Source organism: Gopherus evgoodei, chromosome 2 (genome assembly GCF_007399415.2).
Source record: "Gopherus evgoodei ecotype Sinaloan lineage chromosome 2, rGopEvg1_v1.p, whole genome shotgun sequence".
In the NCBI taxonomy this organism is placed as follows: Eukaryota; Metazoa; Chordata; order Testudines; family Testudinidae; genus Gopherus; species Gopherus evgoodei.
The window spans coordinates 169,577,317-169,599,479 of NC_044323.1; the positions used below are offsets into that span (position 1 = coordinate 169,577,317).

At 39.5% G+C, this 22,163-nt stretch overlaps 1 protein-coding gene across 2 annotated transcripts in view; it reads left to right on the forward strand.

The window, feature by feature from the left end:
• LOC115646429 (glutamate decarboxylase 1-like) overlaps nucleotides 1-21,517 on the forward strand; it is a 72,951-nt gene extending 51,434 nt beyond the window's left edge. For both annotated transcript variants that reach the window (XM_030552233.1, XM_030552234.1), the window contains 8 exons: nucleotides 3,299-3,353; nucleotides 7,690-7,806; nucleotides 9,357-9,421; nucleotides 9,983-10,061; nucleotides 12,706-12,855; nucleotides 15,350-15,457; nucleotides 17,101-17,190; nucleotides 19,659-21,517. In XM_030552233.1, the coding sequence (XP_030408093.1) occupies nucleotides 3,299-3,353; nucleotides 7,690-7,806; nucleotides 9,357-9,421; nucleotides 9,983-10,061; nucleotides 12,706-12,855; nucleotides 15,350-15,457; nucleotides 17,101-17,190; nucleotides 19,659-19,832 (838 nt within the window). In that variant the 3' untranslated portion in view covers nucleotides 19,833-21,517. The remainder of the gene's footprint in view (nucleotides 1-3,298; nucleotides 3,354-7,689; nucleotides 7,807-9,356; nucleotides 9,422-9,982; nucleotides 10,062-12,705; nucleotides 12,856-15,349; nucleotides 15,458-17,100; nucleotides 17,191-19,658) is intronic.
• Nucleotides 21,518-22,163: the final 646 nt, after the last annotated feature.

Consider the following 22,163-nt stretch of genomic DNA (forward strand, 5'->3'; position numbering starts at 1 on the left):
CTAGTAACTCTATGTAAGAAGCAAGACATCCCGAGCCATCCCAAAAACCTTGCAGGGAAGGAAATTGGCCCTGGTGCTCCCTGTGGGGCAGAAGGCCTGAGCCCATGGGCAGAGTTGGGGACATGGAGGGCATTGCCCCCCCCCAAACTGTGGCACAAGATCATGACACTCCTGGGGGAAGCTCCCTCACCGCCCCATTTGCTCTCCCTGCCCTGTGGCCAGATCGCAGGTGGATGGTGCCATGGAGCAATTAGCAGCAGCAGCAGCAGCAGCAGTGTTCTCTCATCTCCTGCTGGTGCCCCAGGTTGAAGATGCTCCTCAGCTCCCCACCCCTTTGCTCCCGCAAAGGAAGCTGGTAAGAGCCCCCTGCATGGGGAGACCTGGTTCCATGGCTGGCAGGGGAACAGGGATCACAGGGGAGTTCTCCCAGCACACAGATCCTAATACCTTCTCCCTGTACCCTGAGCTACCACCTGCCTGCACACAGCCCCAGCTACCCCCTTCCCTGCATCCTGAGCTACCTCCCTGTCCACACAAAGCTGCAGGTACCCCCCTTCCTGCACCTTGAGCTACTCCCCTGCCTGCACACAGCCCCAGCTCCCCCTCTCTGCACCCTGAGCTATTTTTAAACTTTTTGAGCTAAGCCCCTCACCTCTAAGTTATAATTTTTGGTTGCACCCCTTCCACCCCCAACCGAGACAGGCTGGGTGACCTGCTGAGGTGAGACATGGGGTGGAGGTGGCATTCCCTCCCTGGACCTTGCCATGTGGAGTTGGCTTGAGCCCTACTGGCCCCTGCCCCCACAAAATAGAAGTCAAACAATGCCTATGCCAAAGGCCACTGCCCCAAGGCCCCTCTGCCCCCACTGGGCCCTGGAGTTTTTATAGTATGTTGAGGGGCCCCTCAGAGAGAAGAAGTTTGAGAATCCCTGGCCCAGACCACAGTTTGGTCCACCTTTAAACTTACACTTTCTAAAGCCATCTTCTCTTCACCTGAATAGCTTTCATTTTATATGTTTACTTTGGGAGCAAGGCTGCTGAATTTCTTTTTGCAAGTGTTTGGGAAGGGGACTATGTAGGAGTTTGTGGTTATGTTTCTCTTCCATTTTTTGCTCTGGGACTATATGAAGACATGTTTTAGGGCATTTCTGCAATTCTGTATCAGATACATTCTTGTCAAGAGGCCCTTGCAGGTTAACAATAGGTAAGCCCCAGGCTCAAAGCCACTTTGAAGCATCCCACTGTAGTGTCAGCCCCTTTGTCACTGAACACTCATAGAAATACCAGGTCTGCAGTCCCCCAAGGAACAGTGTACACTTCTGCTTGAATGATTCAACTATGGCACTTAGATAGATTTGTAGTGAAAACAACCATTTTATTATCAAAGATTCAAGAGGTTAGGATATCCTCAAGAGAGAGGATAATGGAAACAACAGGATTACACATAAAATCATAACATGATTTCTAGAGACTAAACATAACTTAACTGGCTAGCCTCCTGTCTAAAGAAGATCATCTTAGCCCAAATGTCCTTTCCAGCATTTCAACCAGGGCAGGTTGTGATCCATTGTCATGAATGTAATCGCACTGACCAATCAATTCCTAAGTGCAGGATAAAGGGGTGTCTTCCTCGCCTTCTCCTTAATATCCCAAAGTACTTTGTTTGTACCCAGGAAAACACACTCTGCCCCTATAGCTTATTCTCTTGTAGTTTGATGATTTCACTTTCCCCACCCTGTTGACTGCATATGAAAATGAGGATTCTATTGTGTTGGCTTACAATGCTTAATTACTTGCTGACAGAGATGCAGGTGAATAAATATCATTTGTCTGGAAAAAAACCTGTTTGCCAAGTCTGTCTTGATACAGACTTCAGATAACTCTTTACATAATCAACAATATTAATGTTGGGACTCTAGCTTTTATGTAAAAACTCATGTGACATTCTTCGGTGAACCAGAATGTACATACCAGGATAGGGTTATTCTTGTAACTCCATTGCCAGGTGGGTCACAATTTTGTAAGGGAAAATTCCCTATTTCCTGACCTGATCTACTCCTTACCTCTGCATATCAGGCCATTTGTATTTAGGAACATAAGTATAGATTCATAGACTTTAAGGTCAGAAGAGACCATTAAGATCGTCTAGTCTGACTTACTGCACAACGCAGGCCACAGAATCTCACCCACCCACTCCTGTAACAAACCCCTAACCTATGTCTGAGCTATGGAAGTCCTCAAATCAAGTGACCCGGGCCCCATGCTGCAGAGGAAAGCAAAAAAAACCCAGGGCCTTTGCCAATCTGCCCTGGAGGCAAATTCCTTCCCTACCTCAAATATGGCGATCAGTTAAACCCTGAGCATGTGGGCAAGACTCACCAGCCAGACTCCCAGGAAAGAATTCTCCATAATAACAAGTATGCATTTAAAAGCCTAACAGTGGGTACCCAAGTTTGAAAATGGATTCTAATTCTTTCATGGAGTACAATATTACAAAGAATTGTTTAATTTCTGCAGACTTGAAATGCAAAATCTGCAAGAGTAAAAGAAAATATTTTGCAGTATAGGAAGAGAAAAGTTTGCAACAATTCAGATAGAAAAGGTCAGTATATTAGTATGCCATAATAAGATGGATACCAAAGAGGATAACACACTAGCAGCACTGATATTAGAAATATGGCTAGTATGTGAGGAGAAAAAAACTATTTACAGATTAAAATTAGAATGTATTATGCTCACATACAAATATGTGTATTACTGAAATTTTCTAAATGTTATGGGCCAAATCCTGCCATCAGACACATGGTGAAAAGTGGGTAGAAACTGCTATAGTCAGTTTTCTTCCCCAGGGCTCCGTATCATAACAAAATATTAATTTTCAATTAGTTTGTTTACATTAATGGTCTCTTTATTTAGATGTGATAAAGATCACAAATGCACCAGATAGACCATTGGGAGTGCACCTTATGCAGCCATTTATTCTTGTGCAAAGTAGGTCTAAAATGCTACCATTCTCATTTGGCAAGGCTTTACACCCACTTTACACACACCTTACAAAGATTCAGGGTAGTGGAAAATCAGGCTTCTTGTCTTTTTGCCACTGTTTTATATAGGCTGAAAATATGTTGCCACAAAATATAAGTAAACATCACCAGACAGAGTCAACTGAATAGTATGGTAAATGTCAAGGAAGGACTGCTCCCCCCAACCGGGCTTTGATTTACTGCATATTCTCAAGAATAGCAGGACAAATAACTTAAATTTGCTTTTCTCCCTCCCAACATTCTACAATCATCTAGAGGGAAGATGATTCCATCAGATTTGGAGGCAAAAATACTCAAAGTCAAGAGACAGGTTGGTCGGTTTGTTTATTATTTATAACCTTGTGATATTAATATTGAGCTAAATCCAGCAATCCTCACTCATTGCCAAGGAAGTTAATAGTAGGAACCACATTTTCAAAAGTATTTAACACTCAGAGATCCAAATGCAATCTATTTAAATTAATGGCAGTTTTGGCAGAGAGAGGACTGTAGTATTTGCCTGGATTACATAGAAGACATTTTTTAAGTTACAAAATTGTCTTACAATTAAAAGTAGAGAGTCATAGTATCATGGACATGTAGGGCTGAAAGGAACCTTGAATGGTCATTAAATCCAGTCCCCTGCACTGAGGTGGACCCAAGTAAACCTAAACTATCCCTGACAGGTGTTTGTCCAACCTGTTCTTAGAAACCTCCAGTGATGAGAATTCCTCAACCTTCCTTGGAAGCCTATTCCAGTGCTTAACTGACCTTAAAGTTAGAAAGCATTTCCTAATATCTAACCTAAATCTTCCTTGCTTCAGATTAAGCCCATCACTTCTTGTCCTACATTCAGTGGACATGGAGAACAATTGGCCCCTGTCTTCTTTGTAACAGCCTTTCACATATTTGAAGATGGCTATCTGGTCCCCCTTCAGTCTTCTTTTCTTAAGGCTGAACATGCACAGTTTTTTTAACCTTTGCTCATAGGTCAAGTTTTCTAAATCTCTTATCATTTTTGTTGCTCTTCTCTGGACTCCCTCTAATTTATCCACCTCTTTCCTAAAGTACAGTGCTCACAGTTGGACATGTTACTCCATCGGAGGCCTCGTCAGTGCCAAGTAGAACTGGACAATTACCTCCCATGTCTTACATGCAACATTCCTGTTAATAAACTCCAGAATGACATTAGCCTTTTTCCCCAGCTACATCACATTAATTCATTCATACGCAATTTGTGATCCACTATAACGCGCAGATCCTTTTCAACAGTACTATCAGCCAGCCAGTTATTCCCCATTTTGTAGTTGTGCATTTAATTTTTCCCCAAGTATAGTATTTTGCACTCGTCTTTATTGAATTTCATTTTGTTGATTTCAGATCAATTCTCTGATTTGTTGAGATTGTAATGAATTCTAATCCTATCCTCCAAAATGCTTGCAACCTTTCCCAACTTGGTGTAATCTTCAAATTTTATAAGGATGCTCTCCACTCCATTATCCAAGTCATTCATGAAAATATTGAATAGTATCTGATCCAGTACTGGCCTCTGTGGGACCTGATAGGGAAAACCCACCCCCCTTGACCCTACCTTACCCAAGGCCCCAGGCTGTCTGCTGAGAATAAAGTAAGAGTAGACCCAAAAGCCTTTAGCTAAGAGCAAGAGTTTTAACTTTTGCTAAACTTGTTTTTCTGTACAAAGGGCATGCTGAGGCAGAAAGATGTGGTCAGGGCCCCAAAAACAGGAACTAGAATTGGATAAAGGGGAACCAGAAGATCTGTTAAGTTACAACAGCTGAGCCTCTGTCAGGACTACAGAAAAGGTGCTAGAACTCTCAAACCACAGACTTGACTAGCAAAGACAATAACAGGAAAAGCCATAGATGGAGAATTAATTGGTCAGCTTGCTTATCATCAACATTATATTCCAAATAAGGCAAATAACATGTATAACCAGCGTGCTACGTTTTGCGGTTTTAACCTTTATAAGCTTGGTAAAATTTGTAATATCTAGAGCAGCCAGCCTCTTGCGTGGGGTCTATGCTGTCTCTCCCTGCATATATGCTTGTATGAAATAAAGGTGCCTCAGGATGTCTGATCTAAAATCAACCGTGTAGTCGATTTTCCACAACAGACCCCACTAGATACAGTCTCCCAATTTGTCAGTGAATCATTGATAATTACTTTGAGTATCATCTTTCAATCAGTTGTGCATCTGCATTAGAATAATTTCATCTAATCCATTTTTCCCTAGTTTGCTTAAGAGACTGTCATATGAGAATGTATCAAAAGACTTACTAAAATCAAGATGCTTCCCCACCATCCATCAGGCCAGTAATCCTGTCAAGGAAAGAAATTAGATTGGTTTCGCATGACTTTTTTTTGACAAATGCAAGCTGGCTATTCCTTACAACCCTAGTACCCTCTAGGTGCTTACAAACTGATTGTTTAATAATTTCTTTCAGTAAGTTTCCAGGCTGACTGATTTATAATTCCCTGTGTCCTCTTTGTTCCCCTTGTTAAAGAAAGGTACTATGTTTGCCCATACTTAAGTTTGCCCTTTTCCAGTCCTCTGGGACCTCACCTGTCCTTACCAAGTGAGTTCTCAAAGATCCAACTAGTTTTCTAAGTACCGTGGAATTAATTTCATCATGTCCTGCCAACTTGAATACATCTAAGTTATTTAAATACTCTTGAACCTATTATTTCCCTGTTTTGGCTTGGTTTCCTTCGCCATTATTGTTAATATTAATTGTATTGAATGTCTGGTCACTATTAACTATTTTAGTGAAGACTGAAGCAAAATAAGTATTAAACACTTCAGCCTTCTAGATGTCATCAGTTATTAGCTCTCCTTCCCTGCTGTATAGAGGACCTATATTTTCCTTTGTCTTTCTCTTGCTCCTAATATATTTAGAGAATCTCTTCTTATTACTTTTTATGTCCCTTGTGCCTCACTTTGTGCCTTAGCCTTTCTGATTTTGTCCCTACATGCTTGGGCTAGTCCTTTGTGCTTGTGTAACCCACACACCTTCTGGGTGTGGTATTGTGTCCCATTTAGTGGCACCAAGACGACTTAGAGAAAGTGCGTCTGCTCTACAGCCTTAGCTAACGCCCCCTTGGTTTTTGGCTAAGGTGGTAGAGGCTCATGCACTAAGCTCCAGAGGTCCCAAGTTCAATCTCGCCCACTGACAACAGGGGTCGGCCGGTGTTACACTCGTCCTTAGCAATTTGTTTTCACTTTTTGTAGGATTCCTTTTTGACTCTCAGGTCATCAGAGAGCTCTCGATGGAGCTGTATTGGCCTCTTCCTATTTTTCCTATCTTTCCTTTGCAACTGGGATAGTTTGCAGTTGTGCCTTTGATATTATCTCCTTGAGAAACTTAAAGCTCCTCTGAACTCCCTTTTCCCTTTGATTTTCTTCCCATCGACCTTATCTATCAGTTCTCTGAGACTGCTGAAGTCTGTATTTCTTGAAGTCCATTGTCTTTATTCTTCTACTCTCATGCTTTCCTTTTCTTAGACTCATGAAATCTATCATTTCATGGTCACTTTCACTCAAATTGCCTTCCACTTTCAGAATTGCTGTCAATTCCTCCCTGTTAGTCAGAATCAGGTTTAATATGGCTGTCCCCTGGCTAAGTGTTCCACTTTTTGAAACAAGAAGTTATTCCCAATACATTCCAAGAACGTATTGGAAATTTTGTGTTTTGCTGTATTACTTTTCTAAAAGATGTCTGTGTAGCTAAAGACCCCCATTACTACCAGGTCTTGTTTTTTGGATATTTCTCTTTTATGTTCTAGAAATGCATCCTCTACCTCCTTTTATTGATTTGGTGGTCTATACTAGATCCTTATCCTGACATTACCCCTTACATATTATCCGGAGGCTTTCAACTGGTCTGCTTTTTACCTCTTCAGGACCTCAAAACAAGTATATATAATCTTGATGTAGTATGCAACACCTACTTCCTTTCTGCCCTGCCTGTTCTTCCTGAACAAGCTGTATCCCCATACCAATATTCCAGTCATAATATTTATTCTATCAAGTCTCTGTGACACCAATTAAGTCATAATTTATCTTATATACTAATACTTTCAGTTCTTCCTGTTTATTCCCCATATGCCTTGCATCCGAGTATAGACATGTTGAGCAAATCCCCCCACTGATTTTCCTCTTGTTCCTATGAGTCTATTATGATTTTCCATTCTGTACCCCTCGCCTTCCTCCAACATTTAGACTTCTATTAAGGTAACTTTTTTTTTACTTACCTGTGGGCTTGTGTCACCTGCTCCTTTTGAACGTCGTTCAAATCCCTTTTCACTAGGTTTGTGAATCAGTGAACAGAGATGATATTCTCCTTTTTTGTCAGGTGGCTCCCATCTCCTCCTAAAGGTATATCTTCTCTGGTTTCATTATTATGGTACTGACCAAACTTTCCATAACATTCACCACATTCAGGCAGAAACAAAAAATGGAAAATTTCAGTCTCAAATGGGAATTTGGGGAAAGTTGTTAATGTGAAGAAAAGGAGTGATGATGGAAATGTATTGCAACATTAATTATAGAAATAGCTACTGATGACTGATATGAGATGAAAGAAGAACACATTATCTGAGCTATCCCTTCAGCTAATATTGCCTGAATTATCTTGTATTATTTTCAGGGCCATATCCCACTGTATGTCAGTGCCACAGCTGGTACAACAGTGTATGGAGCTTTTGATCCTCTTGACAACATTGCTGACATCTGCGAGAAGTATGGACTCTGGATGCATGTGGATGTAATGCTTTTCAGAACTATTGCTCACAATTATTCTTTTATAGGATTAAAGTCTGGAACTTGTTTCTTTACCACAGAAAAGAGCATCTGCTTTGAAGGGTTCCAATACAACTAATGTGTATGAATGGATTGTGATGAATAGACATACTTGAACAAGATACCATCTTGCAGTGAAGGGTGTGCTTGTTTAGAAAGGAAATTAAGTAAATAGCATTTGTTGGCATTCATTCAGGTCTTGGAATAATACAACAAATACTGCTTCAAAATGCATTCTCTTTGTGTCAGACCAGAGCAACTCAAAATACCATAATACACCTCTCTGGCATACAATGAATTGTCATTTTGATGATTATTATTCTTTTTATGACTAATCCTTTCTTCTGCATATAATACCACCTTAGTAGTACAGAGTCACTGGGATAAATACAGTTCCTGGCACGATAAGCTGAATTTAAATCACTAGGCCATATTCTTCTTTCTGATACAGTTGAATGAATAGTAGCTAGTCATATTATTTTTTTACTCTGAAGTAAAATGTGTGAATTTTAGCCAAAATTCTCAGTAGTGGTTACCTAACTTTAGTTTGACATCTAAGTGCATATTTAGATCTCTATATTGGTGGCCTGATATTCTGATTTTTAAATTGTTCAGAGCTGTAAGGTCTTAGCACTTCCTGAAATCAAACCAGTTCTATTTAGATGCCTAAATATTGATTTAGACCTGATTTTAGACAACCTTTATTGGAAATTTTGGGTTAAAAATAAGTTGAATGTTGAAGTGTTTCTTTTTCAGTAGATACAATGCTGTGCCACCATAACCAAGTTAAACATAAATGAAGTCATTTCAGTGTATTTAACCTTACCCATGCAGTCTAATCTTTGGTAAACATAAAGAGGATTTTCATATAAATTCTTCTTGGAGTTACTGTGCACTGTGGGTCAAGATAACTGATGGCTTCAGTTTGCTAGTCTAAAGAAAGAAGCTGGTCAAGGCACTTAAAAGAGCATGCAATGAATTAAATGTGATGGATCACAGACCTTGAACCTGGGCCCACAGGTAGTGCTCAGGTCCCAACTGCCACCCAGCAGTTCAAATTGACTTCAGTGTGACAGAATTCACCCTTCTTCCTTATTAATGCTGTGATTGTCTTATTCATGCATGAAATCACATTAAAGCCAATGGACTATTTGTTTAATAAGGCACAATGAATGTGGCTTATTTTTATCTATACTTATTATCTGCAGAATGCTATATAAAACTATATCTGTGGCACAGCACTTTACAATACTCTGTTACATGCCAACAAATGAGCTAAAAATCTTCTTGAATATATGCACTTTGTTCCCTTATTGCCTGTGTGGTGTGGCTGGGTGTTGCTCTGTTTGTTTTTTCCTTTATAGATTGGATTTCTTGTAATATTTAATGCCTGAGTTGTTTATTTAACAGTTTGTATCTTTTAGAAGAAAAATACTTTAGTAACTATCTTATAAAGGATGGAACTTTTTCTTCTCTTGTTTTTATTTTATAATGTTAACACCTCATTTCTTACAGGCAGCATGGGGAGGTGGGCTGCTGATGTCTAGGAAACATTCCTTTAAACTTAATGGCATTGAAAGGTGAGCGTGATGCATGGTGTTTTTATTCAGAGTAAGTCATCTCCCTCCCCTCTCTGTTGTTCTCGCCATGTTACCCCCAAATACCTTGAATCCCTCCATTAGCACACAACACAAAGCCTCATCTACAAATCTCTAAATAATCTTGCCCCATCACCTCCATTTCTGATCTCATCTACTCCTTTACTTTATACACTCACCATTTCTTTTTGCCTTCCTCCTCCTGAATTTCCTTTTCTCTCTCTGAGCTTCATTCCTTTATCACAGTGCTCTCTTCACAAGGAACAGCCTTCCTTTCCTCCCTGCTTCTCTTCCTTCCTCTAAATCTTTCCTTAAAATCTCTCCTCTCCTTTTTATTAATAATTCCTTCGCTTTTCCTACCCTGAACCTTTTTCCTACCCTTATCCTGTAAGAACGTAAGCTCTTTTGAGCAGCAGAGGTAGACACACACAATATGTCTGGAAAGTGCTATATATGTGTGTGCAGGGGTCTTTGGGGAGACTGATACCTATTACATTTAACACTTGGCATGTTTCTTATATTATAGTTTGGTTTATCACCTAGGGCCAATTCTGTCACCTGGAATCCACACAAATTGATGGGTGTTCCACTTCAGTGTTCTGCCTTCCTGGTCTGTGAAAAGGTACCATAAATTATGTCTTTCATATATCAAAACTGTCTTTAGGTAATGGTTTAAAGTGCTAGCATGAAGGCCAACTAATGTGTTCGTGAAAGTTGACAAAGGCAAAGAGCAGAAACCTCAGAGCACAGCAATCCTCAACAGTCGCTGTACCCCTCTTACCTTTGAATTTTCTGATCCAAAAACCCTGATTTGCCCTGTGTTGTGGGATCTGTGTTTCCCAGCTACCAGTCAGGTAGTTTTAAGTCACATCCTAAGACCGCAGAATCATGGAACCACCAGAAGAAGACCTTTCCTATGCTGTTAGTGCTTAGTGAGGAAACAGACTCCCATAAAACCTCTTCAAGATAACGTGACAGTATGACTTCCAGGAATATACACTCTAAAGAGGCCAAATATGGGAAGAAAGTGGCCACACCACCACCACTCCTAAAGATGTCAGGAGATGGCTAATGGTCAGCCAGGCCCAAAGACAGCAGGGGATAGTAAGGATTTTTTTAAAAATAATGCTCATAATCTTAAGTATTGATTTGGCTGGTAGTCATGTAAACACCTTCACAAGTAAGAGAGGGATCTGGGCCAGCTTTGGAAAAGGATTTCCTGCAGTTCAGAAAAGAATATATAGCCCTTTGGGAAGGGTAAGTCTGGCTGATATCTAGATCTGGATTTCTAAATATATAGTCATAGTTTTTAAAGGCAGAAGGGGACATTCTTACAGTCTCATTGGAACCCCTGCATAACACAGGTCATAACATTATATTCAGTCATTTCTTTGGTAAGCCCTGAACTTCTTGTTGAGCTAGAGCATAGCTTTTTAGAAAGAAAGTATTGAATTTAAAGATTTCAAGCAATGGAGAACCTACCACATCACATCCCTTGGTAAGCCATTCCTCTGAATATCCTCTGTCTAGATATTTGAATCAGAATAGCAGACAATTCACTGATTCCTGTTTGCCATAAACATATCTTCTCTGGAGGCAACCCATCTTTTGATATCAAAGCTTATCTGTCACACTAATGACTGACAAGTGGAATGTATCTTTGCAAATAAATAGAATATGAGATTACCATTTGTTTTAAATGTATACTCTAATACAGCATACAATACTATGCAATGTGTCTGAGTTGATATTATTGTGAGACCCTTAACCACTGAGTTTTCTTGGTCTTGAGTTTTACCTTTTTATAATCTTAACATTGTGTTAATAAAGTTTTTTCCATGGTATGTACAAACACAGACACACATTGGAAGCTATTACAAAAAAGCCAGCATTTATCAACTGGCAGTTAAATTTACCATATACCTTATTTCCCATTCTGTGGCAACTTAGGAAACCCCATGATTTAATCAGTAAAATCAAATACCATGGAAAAGTAAATGTTTAACATAGACCACTGTGCAATTTACACATGGTTTCCTAAGCATTTATTTGGTTGGTATTTGGTAAGATACCATCATTCTAAGACTATAGGTCCTTATTATATTTTTCTTCATTATGTTTCTTTTATCTCCTCAGTCTGTAGTAGATTCTCTTTTCATAGCAGAAATAGCTTTCAGCAGCACCGTGAGCTGTCCGCTTGCAAATTCAGGTTGAGAATAAAATGTATTGCTTCATCAGAGACACACAGATCAAATTCTGTAGTGCTTTGTGCAGAGATCTTTACCACAAAGTCCAAAGAAACTGTTAAGTGCTTTAAAAAAAAATGAAAGACTTTTTTTATTTTATTTTATTTGTTTAAGAAAAATATGTGGAAAATGGACTTGATGTCTTATGGAGAAATCATTATTATTATATGAGTGTATATTACCAAGACTTAAACGATCTCTCCCCTTCAGATGAACGTAAGGCTATCAATATCCTTGCTTACTCCATAAGCTATGAACAATGGTTATAACCATTGGTAACTCACACAGTATCCATAAAACACACAAATATTATGACTCTAGCATAATAAAGGGGGCAATTAGATAAAATTTTACATACTCAAGATTTCATTCTGCATTTTTTTGTATATATGCATGATATGGGGCTCAGTGTCATATGCCTGATGAAGGTCCTATTTAATAAATTCTACAGATCAAGACGAACTAAACAAAAACCAGCCAAAACTGACAGGGCTATCCCTTAATAATCTAACTCCATTGCCATAACAAGAACAAGATTCTGTTACCACGACAACCAAATACACAACAAAGACTAAGAATTTGTTTATACAAACTGTGCAGGGCAAGCAGAGGTGTCAATCTACCTTGCGCTATCCTGATATACACTAGTTGTCTGTGTGGATCTTGCAACATTATACTAAAAATTCCCTAGGTCACTTTGATCTACCTCACTTTGACACAAGAGTGGATCAAAGTGCCCTGCGAACTTTTAGTGCCCAGCAGTAGGGTCCATATGGACGATTAGTGCATGGCAGGCTAGAGAGAGAGAGAGATTTACCCTCCCGATTGCTGCGCACTTACTGTTCATATAAACAAGCCCTAAATGTAACACTGTTCTCAATGGGAATGTGTTTGTATTTCAGTGTAATTATCCTACCACTTGCTCATTTCTAGCCCAAGTTCAGTAGTTGAATGGACATTCTGGAATGAATCTTGTTCATAAATATAGCATGCATATTTATGATTGTATTCCTGCTCTAGGGTCTTCTGCAAGCCTGTAATCAGATGTGTGCTGGGTATCTGTTCCAACCAGACAAACAGTATGATACAACTTATGACACAGGGGACAAGACCATTCAGTGTGGCCGGCATGTTGATGTCTTCAAACTTTGGCTAATGTGGAAAGCTAAGGTAGGAAAGGTCTACAGAAATGCAGCTTTAACCAGAAAAATAAATGTTCTTTAGCCACTCAAACTGATGCATAGGTGGAATGAAAGTTAAAGCTTAAAATCAAACTTTAAATGTATGGTTTAGTTGAGAGGAAGTGGTAACAGGAAGTTCTTAGTGGAGCACTCCCATCTGTGAAACTGTAGAAATCACACTGAGTTCAAACCTTCTAAGCTTTAGATCAGCTTTAAACTCTTCTTTCATTTGCATTGGGCAGCTACATAGCTCCAGCAACATATTCCCAGGACCAACATGTACACTTTACAACATGGTTCATCAATGGCTATTAGCCAGGATGGGCAGAGATGGTGTCCCTAGCCTTTGTTTGCCAGAAGCTGGGAATGGGCGACAGGGGCTGGATCACTTGATGATAACCTGTTCTGTTAATTCTCTCTGGGGCGCCTGGCATTGGCTGCTGTTGGAAGATAGGATACTGGGCTAGATGGACCTTTGGTCTGACTCGGTATAGCTTTTCTTATTCTTATTTACTGGTAAATAACTGACAGACTATGGAGAATTGGATCCTTCTCTTTATAAACTACTGATATTGATTTAATCTAAGCATGCGGTGAATAGATACTATTGTGATGAGAACTAAGGAAATGCATACATAACAATACAGGAACTAAAATGATCTTTCATCCATAATCTAAACTGTTTTTAAGGTCCCAAAAAGACTAACTTTCATTTTTATTAACATATGTACTTCATGGTTACATTAGACAAGAGCTCTGATACTGCGAGATATCGAGCAATGTCAACCCCGTTGACATAACTGTAAATTCCAAAATATCACCTAAAAGATTGTTCTTGCATTGTTTCTGACTTATACATACTGAACAATTCATTAGGAGGCAAATGCTTATGACATTGCCAGTTCAGTTTTGCAGACTCAGGAGACACAGGTATATACTGCCTGATAAACAATCTATAAATCCATTGAAGTCAATGAAGTTATTGTTTATTTATACCCTGTAACTGTGAACAGACTCAGGCTTGTGGTCTTCTGGGTACTTATCTGAAGCTCCAAATCTCTTTTAGGCTCACCTATTGCTATTTAAAATCTGTTTCCACCTCCCCCTATCTAGAACCCTATTCGGGAAGGGGCTGATTGCTCTAAGCTGCCGTTGATTTCATTCCCTCTCAGAATTAGGCCCCTAAAGATTTGTAATAACCAATTTCATTTCTGGGGTGCTTTATTTTTGAAACCTGTCAAAGAGCTTTGCAATAAAAATGGTAAGACTCCTGTCGTGAGGGGCTTTGCTCTGTATATTTCAGAAAAGGTGTGAATTTTTTACTTTATATGTAAAACTGAACTGTTTCCTTGAGTTGGGGAGGATATTATAGCGTTAATCAGAAATAAGATAAATATTGCATGAGAAAACAGATGTTGCATGGACAGAAGAAAAAGTGCATACCTAGTCTTAAAGTTTTGCAGCATCAAAAACAAAGCACATAAACAATAGCTGTTATTCCAAGCAAAGTAAATATTAAATGATAAATAGGAGCATCACTGCCTAATGCTCAGTCTTTTTTGTGTAGAAGAGACATTCAACGATAGTGTAATGTGATATACAATTCTGACTTTATGATTTATTTATAACAGGGGTAGACAACCTATGGCACACGTGCCGAAGGCTGCATGTGAGCTGATTTTCGGTGTCACTCACATTGCCCGGATCCTGGCCACTGGGCCAGGGGGCTCTGCAATTTAATTTAATTTTAAGTGAAGCTTCTTAAACATTTTAAAAAGCGTATTTGCTTTACATACAGCAATAGTTCAGTTATATATTATAGATTTATAGAAAGAGACCTTCTGAAAATGTTAAAATGTGTTACTGGCCTGCAAAACCTTAAATTAGAGTGAATAAATGAAGACTCGGCACACTACTTTCAAAAGATTGCTAACCCCTGATTTATAATTTACAAAAACGAGTTAAAATTGCAACAATAATGGAACAAAGATTAGGACAAGAAGCATAGCCAAATTCTGAATCCGTTAAAACAGTGCTATATTAGCTACTGGAGTAAACCCCACTTTCCCCTAAATAGGAAATATGTTCTCAATGGCAAGGTAAAGAAAAAAAAGGAGGGGAGCATAATTTATCAACTAAATTGGTTATAGAGATCTGTCAAAGTTCAATCCCTACCATGCATTCAAAATCTCAGACAGATTAGACTTCATTTGTTGTGGTTTTAGTTTAAGCTCAATTTTTATGTAGATCCATATTTCTTCTAAAAGCTAACCTTTTTAGAATGAGGTTCTGTATGTTATATAGAATGAGCATCAATAAGTTATATGCTGCAAAACAATAAAATACAGTTCCTCAGGACAGTACCCTCCATTCTCTCCTTCAAGCTCATTCCTGTACAATAAAATTATTGTTTGTTTTTCCTAACATGGCTCAAACCACTCTTGGAGCTCACTTTCTATATGTTTTGCATTGATATTCTACAGGGCACTCGAGGCTTTGAGATTCTTATCAACAAATCCCTTGAACTTGCTGAATATCTTTACAAGAAACTGAATTCAAGAGAGAACTTTGAGCTTGTATTTGATGCTGAAGTAAGTATCAAAATATTCCTCCGTTCTCTTTTTCAGTATGTATTCTCATCTACTTTACATGTGATTTAATTTCCATATAAAAAGCTAACTTATTTTCCTGTTGTCACTTTCCCTGTCTAATTGAAATAGGCTCTTCATAGATAGGATATATTCATTTTGCACAGTAGAAATGAGTCTCGCCATAATATCCATTTCCTGAATGAACAGAGTATTTTTAAATTCTCTGTGTTGCTCATCCAGCCTCTCGGATTACAAACAAAGGTGGCAAACCAAATTTAGGTGATGGTTTTCTTTTGCAATAACATGGACAGTTGTAAACAATTAACTGGGCAATTAAGGACTTGATTCTGCAAGGTACAGAGTAGAGCTGGCTGTAAATTTGTGGCTGCATTGACTGAACAGTTTTTTTTCACTGGAGATTTTTTTTAGTCTTTCTCTTGAGTTTTAACCTCCCTCTGCCGAGGGCCAGCTCCAGGCACCAGCGAAGGAAGCAGGTGCCTGGGGAGGCCAATAGAAAGGGGCGTCACATCCGTTTGTTGTTGGGGCAGCACGTCTGGGTCTTCGGCAGCAGTTCGGTGGGGGGTCTCTCACTCCCTCTCTTTCTCTTCGGCGGCAATTCGCAGCAGCTCAACCAGGTTTTTTTTTTCTTCACCACTTGGGGCAGCAAAAAAGCTGGAGTCAGCCCTGCCTCTGCCCACCCACAGTGTTTTGTGACCAGTTAGTGTTGCCCGCTCTCCAAAATGTGTTGGCTAAGGACATTTTAGCCTTGCTCCAAGAGTTCTCACCCCCACATCTGCCTATCCCCTGCCCAGCAATTAATCTTGTCCCCAATACTCCCCATCAGCCCCACCTCCATCATTTCAGCTCCTCTCCTCCTCCCTCCCCCCCCGCCTCACATCTGTCCCTCTCTTGGAGGGCTGCAGCAGGGCTTTCCCCTTTTCCAGGATTGGGGTGGGAGATGCAGTTCCAAGAGCTCTTCACCCCTCACTCTCCTTTCCCAGGCCATATAATGCAGGGGAAAGGAAAAGGAGCAGAGGCCCCATCCTGCTCCCTTGGGCACAGGAGGAGACTTGGGAGGAGGAAGTGGAGCTACACTGGTCTGCTGAGCTTTTTGCTCTGTCCTTTCCCCTCCTGTGAGGAAAAGTGATTAGAGGGGGAAACTCTGCTGGCTTCCTGGGGCACTTAATTTCATGAGGGATCTAGACTTCTCATGTCATCACGATATGCACTCCAGTCCTCCCTGAAATCCTGGCACTCACCAAAAATTGTGAGAGTGGCAATACTATACTTAATCATGGAACTATTCATGTACATACCGTTAAGCACATGAATTAGTGCTCTGCTAGATCAAGGCCAGGGTGCTCAACACCTTGCAGGAGTGAACCCTATATCACATAGACTGCTAGACAATCATCACAAGAGTAATAACTTTTGTGGTAATTATCAATCTGGGCCAGTTTTGAAGAAGTGACCTAAAAGTAAGGTAGGATTTTCAAAAGTGACTTAGAAACATTGGAGTGATGTTCAATGGACTTATGCCTATGTCATTTATATACTGTTGGTATTAAACTCTTGTTGACCTTAGACCTAATAGCATAATCATGATTATTGTTTACTGAGAAATAAACATCTTTGTTTTAAAGCCTGAACTCACCAATGTGTGTTTCTGGTACATTCCACCAAATCTTAGAAGAATACCAAATGGGCCAGAACGAGAGAAATTACTTCATCAGGTAAGATTTCTAATATTGACATTCAGAGGTGTTGTGACTAATAAGGCCTCTATTGATAGTTCTCAGTCTTCATACATCCTGTACTTTCATACAACCTTGTTGTTTAATCAGGATTCAAATGCTAAAGTTTGTGTGACATCTAAAGAAGAAAAACCATAATGTCCCAGACACATCCTTAGTGTCAGAATTAGAGCACAGCAAGCTCTTAAAAAATTATGAACATTCATTCAGATAAAGAGTCCTTTGAATGTGTTTGAGAAAAGTTTTCTCTGACCATTTGTAGGAGTGACTCACCACACACAAGAATGATTACAGACCATTATTCCAAGTGTACCTGCAGCCCCCTTAAATGTTCTCTTTGTGCTTTGAAATCACTCAATCAGGAAACAGAAACAAGGACATGAGACTTAAGTGACCAATCATAGAGCACTAATATTAAATTATGGTACCTAAATCAATAGTTGTAGTGAATAGTTTTCAAAGAATCCCCAGTCCAAAATGTTTGCATAAACCATTCATCAGATAATTTCAAATATGCAAAAATAGAAGGCCGAGATTTTTTTTAAATGACTAATAATCTAGTGGACCTAAATATTTTGGTGCCCAACCTGAGACAATGTAAGGACCCTCACTTTTCAGAGGGCAGGTTCAAAAGCACCAAAGTGACTTATCACTCTTGAAAATCTTGGCTCAAGTCCCTTTGTAAGCAGAGAAAGGGGCTACATTAATTGAATAACTTGCTCACTTTATCAGAGTGGTAGCCGTGTTAGTCTGTATCCACCAAAACAACAAGGAGTCCGGTGGCACCTTAAAGACTAACAGATTTATTTGGGCATAAGCTTTCAGGGGTAAAAAACCACTTCTTCGGATGTATGAAGAAGTATTCACTATACATAGTTTACCTAGGTCTAGTCAATCAGGCCTCCTCTGACCTTGCTTAGCTTACAGAATTCATGGAAGTTGAGGCAATAGTATAGGGTGATTGACCTATTTTATGGTGTTTAATGACAGCAAAGCTAACTTTATTGTACCTAGATACACAGGACAACTTGACCTAGGTGAACATGTAAAAGGGAAAAAAAATCTACAGTGCACAATCATTACATGATTTTAAAATGCTCATATCTTGGTCAAATCAAACAGTCTTCCAAAACAAGGCTGTGCACTCTTCCTCAGTAAGGATTATTTTCATACCAAATTCCAGTTTTCAAATCTCATTGATTTGGGCTGCAGGGCTGTTCAGAAATGTCCAGGTGATAAGTGGGAGGATTCTATATCTTTGCTTTCAATTCTGTAAATGTACAATCTACCAACAGAAAACCTCTTCATAAAAATGCACAGTGTAGCATATATTTGTATATTACATACAACTAAAATAACACTTTACCATGTGGCAGCAGCAGGGTGCCATGCAAAATATGACTTGGAGTCAGAATTCCCACTCCGGAGATCACATGTATTATAATAAGAAGGGGGCATGTTAGCATCCAAGGTTAGTGTGCAGGGCTCAGCTGCCCTAGATACTCAGGATTTCCAGGAAGTGCCACAGGTAGTGGCCTTGAAAAGTTGTTTTGCCTTCCCAGTATTATGATAGGAGTTCTGCAATGATGGCAAACAGAAGAAAATTGGAACTCATAAACTAGACAGCCAACTATAATGAAGATGCAGAAAAAAGCCCACCTTGATTCTCATCACAACATATTTAAAAAGGAATTAAAGTTGTTAAGGAAAAAGGAGTAGGACACAACTTAGTTAACTCTACTTAAGGTATAAAAAGTGATATAGAATAGCTCACATGTACAACTCACTATTTATTGCAAATTGAAACTTTGCTGAAGGGGCCTGATTTTTTCAATGTAATCTATCCTTTGATTTTGAGTTCCCACAATTTGGGTGCTGAGAATCTGTGATAACATCCGCAAATCAAGCAAGTAACAAGGCAACACTATGCTACATGTTTGTGTGCAAATTAAAAATTTTGTTCATCCATTATCTTGGACATATTACCAACCAAAATCTACAAGCCCCAGAATAGAAGCACCTAAAATTTTAAGTGCGCAAAATTAGGGAAAACAAATGAACTAGCATGACTGCAACTTTATAAGAATGTTGTCACTGAAATCAATGAGAGGTTTGCCTGTATAGGGAGTGAGTAAAAGCTGAGTAAGGACTTCAGGATTTGTCCTTCTGTGTGTAATGTTAATATCGTGTCTTAAGATTTGTCCTTCTGGTTTTAATTTAACATAAGATATGATATTAACATTGCACACAGAAGGACAAATCCTAAAATTCTGTCTTCTTACTCATGCAGAACTCTCACTGATGTCAATGGCAACAGTCTTAAGAAGTATTGATCATGCTAGCTTTTTTGTTATATTGTGACTTGCAAAATCTGGCTGTAATGAGAGGGGGAGAAGTTTCCAAATATAAAAGGAAAATAATTTCAATGGCTGACTTTTTGTATACAGGTTGCTCCAAAAATAAAAGCACGGATGATAGAAGAAGGAATGACGATGGTTAGCTACCAGCCACATGGGGACAAAGTGAATTTTTTCAGAATGGTCTTTTCCAACCCAGCTACTAGGAAATCAGACGTTGACTTCCTCCTTGAAGAAATTGAAAGGCTTGGCAAGGATTTGTGATAACTGATGCTGCACTTTGAAATGGGCTCATTTTTGTTCTGGTATAATGGGCACCATTAAAAATGTTACATTTGCTCCTCCATGTTAGTTTAATTTATTGTGGCACCTCCTGTTCTAAGGATAGGAAGATACTGCAGTTGCTCAACTTTTTTTAATGGAACTCCCTTTAGACATGAGATCTCATCACTTCACAGGGCTTGAGAGTCATTGTATGCATCCTTCTTAACTATCTTTTTCCTCTCCGCCCCCTGGTTTGTTTTCTAGCAGAGCGGTGTTGGGGCTTCATATGCCTTCTGGGCTGCAGCACAGTGGACCAAGATTAAGGTTTACCTTTGTTTTCATAGGCTCCTTTGATGAGTCTCAGGCCCTATAAATATAGCACTTTTTTTGTCATTAGTTAAAGAGAGCAGAATACAGAAGCAGGAACTCCAGAAGAGCCTTTGGCTCAAAGCTTTCTTCATCACAGTGTGTGTGAAACTTTGTAACTACTCATGGCAGTCAAATTATCCTAGAATACAGCTTTTTTTTGTTTTCTGTTCAGCCACGTTAGTACTTAGCAGGAAGTGTTGTTTCGATGCTTGCACTTCTATTGGTTTCTATCACTCGCTTCGGTTTTGATGGCTTCAGTAAACACATCTGTGCAGGCTTCCCTTCACTCTCCCCCTTTTACATTGCATTTTACATCTCAAGTTTAGCACAACAGTGTAACTCATCCAGTGTGTCCACACAGTGGAGTAAAAGAACATGAAGGGCATTACTCTCCGGTACTGGTTACTATAATAGTGTTGACTGTTCTGTGGAGCCCCTACTCTCCCTCTGGTGCAAATGGGTAGAGCCTTGGCCTGGACTCCCCCTTCCACTGCCTTGCTACCCACTGAGCCAGCACAGCTGAGCTGGTGCAAAGAGGGAAGTATAGGACTGGCACAGATTACTCCCTGCTCACTGTCTAGAACAAGTGGCAACTAGGCACCAGATAACTACACACTGCTAATAATGCAGGGCTCGTGGCAAAGTCACAGCCTAGCCCTTAGTGATTATGATTTATTCAGCCATACTTCCTTCTGACTCTGCCACAAGTGAATATAAAGGAATGCTACAGATTTATTTATTTCTTCCACTGTGTGTATTCCTGAGAACATTTGGGTGCATGGATCAACATGTGGATCACTTAGAAATAACTGAACAAGGCTCTGGAGAATATACTGTAGAGAACTATCCTGCACTGGGTGGAATAAATGACCTAACAGGTTTTTTTTAATTCCTATCTAATTTTTATTCTCATTTTACATTACAGATAACACTAAAGTTAACACAGTGTACATTGTATTGGTAATAAGTTCAGTTATTTAGACAACTTTTCTAAAGGCTTTTTTATGAAGGATATATTTTTTACATTTTCTATTTTAAGGTCTGTGGCATTTGTTCCATATTTATTTACCTGTGTGCTGTATTGTTTTGGTTTTTTAGCCCTATGGTATTAGGCATTTCAAGTATGCACATGAATAGGGAATCCACTAAACAATGAAGCATGATATGAGATCAGATTTGTAGCTGGAATGTGTATATAACTTTGAGAATTGCTCCCTTTGGTAAGAAGAGAAAAAGGTGGGTTAAAACACTGGGCTGTGCATGTGTGTGAGAAAGGGAGATCTACTGTACACTGTACATTGCAATGAAGCTACATCAAAACTTCAACTGTCTAGACTAACACTGAATAAAGCCCTAATTCACTGCACTTATGTTCAGTCTACTGTGTGAAAGTGTCCTTCATTTTGGTACAGTCCACAATAGGAACCATACACAGTGCTTCAGTACTTTTAATCATGATATAAGTCTCTTTCTTTTGCTTTTTCAGTTACTAGAATCACAGTTTGCTACTTACTTCTTCAGTACTCCTGGGAACCCCTCTTTCCTGCAGTGTGCCAGACACCTCCCTTCCTTACTTCCAACTCCTGTCTCAGGACTCAGGATATCTGCAAAGCCTACAGTTGCTGACCTGTGCCATTAAAAAGATAGACTCCTCCCAAAACAAAGAGGATTTCTGATTTCATGCTGGTGTAACTCCACTGAAATAAGTCAGCCCCCCATGTTTATATGGCCCCTTAATAAACTCCTCAGGGCCTACCTAACAAATGCTTATATCCTGTCATATGGCAGGTACATCCCACATCTACCTGTGTGGCATAGGAACTGGCAGCTACTTGACTCCCTTTGCTGATGCCAGCAGTGCTGAGCCATATGGGTCTTAGTAAAGGACTGAGGAGGTGAGCAGGGGCAATGACAACAAGCTACTGCCTTTGCTGGACAGACAGGTATCTGGTAGATAGGCAG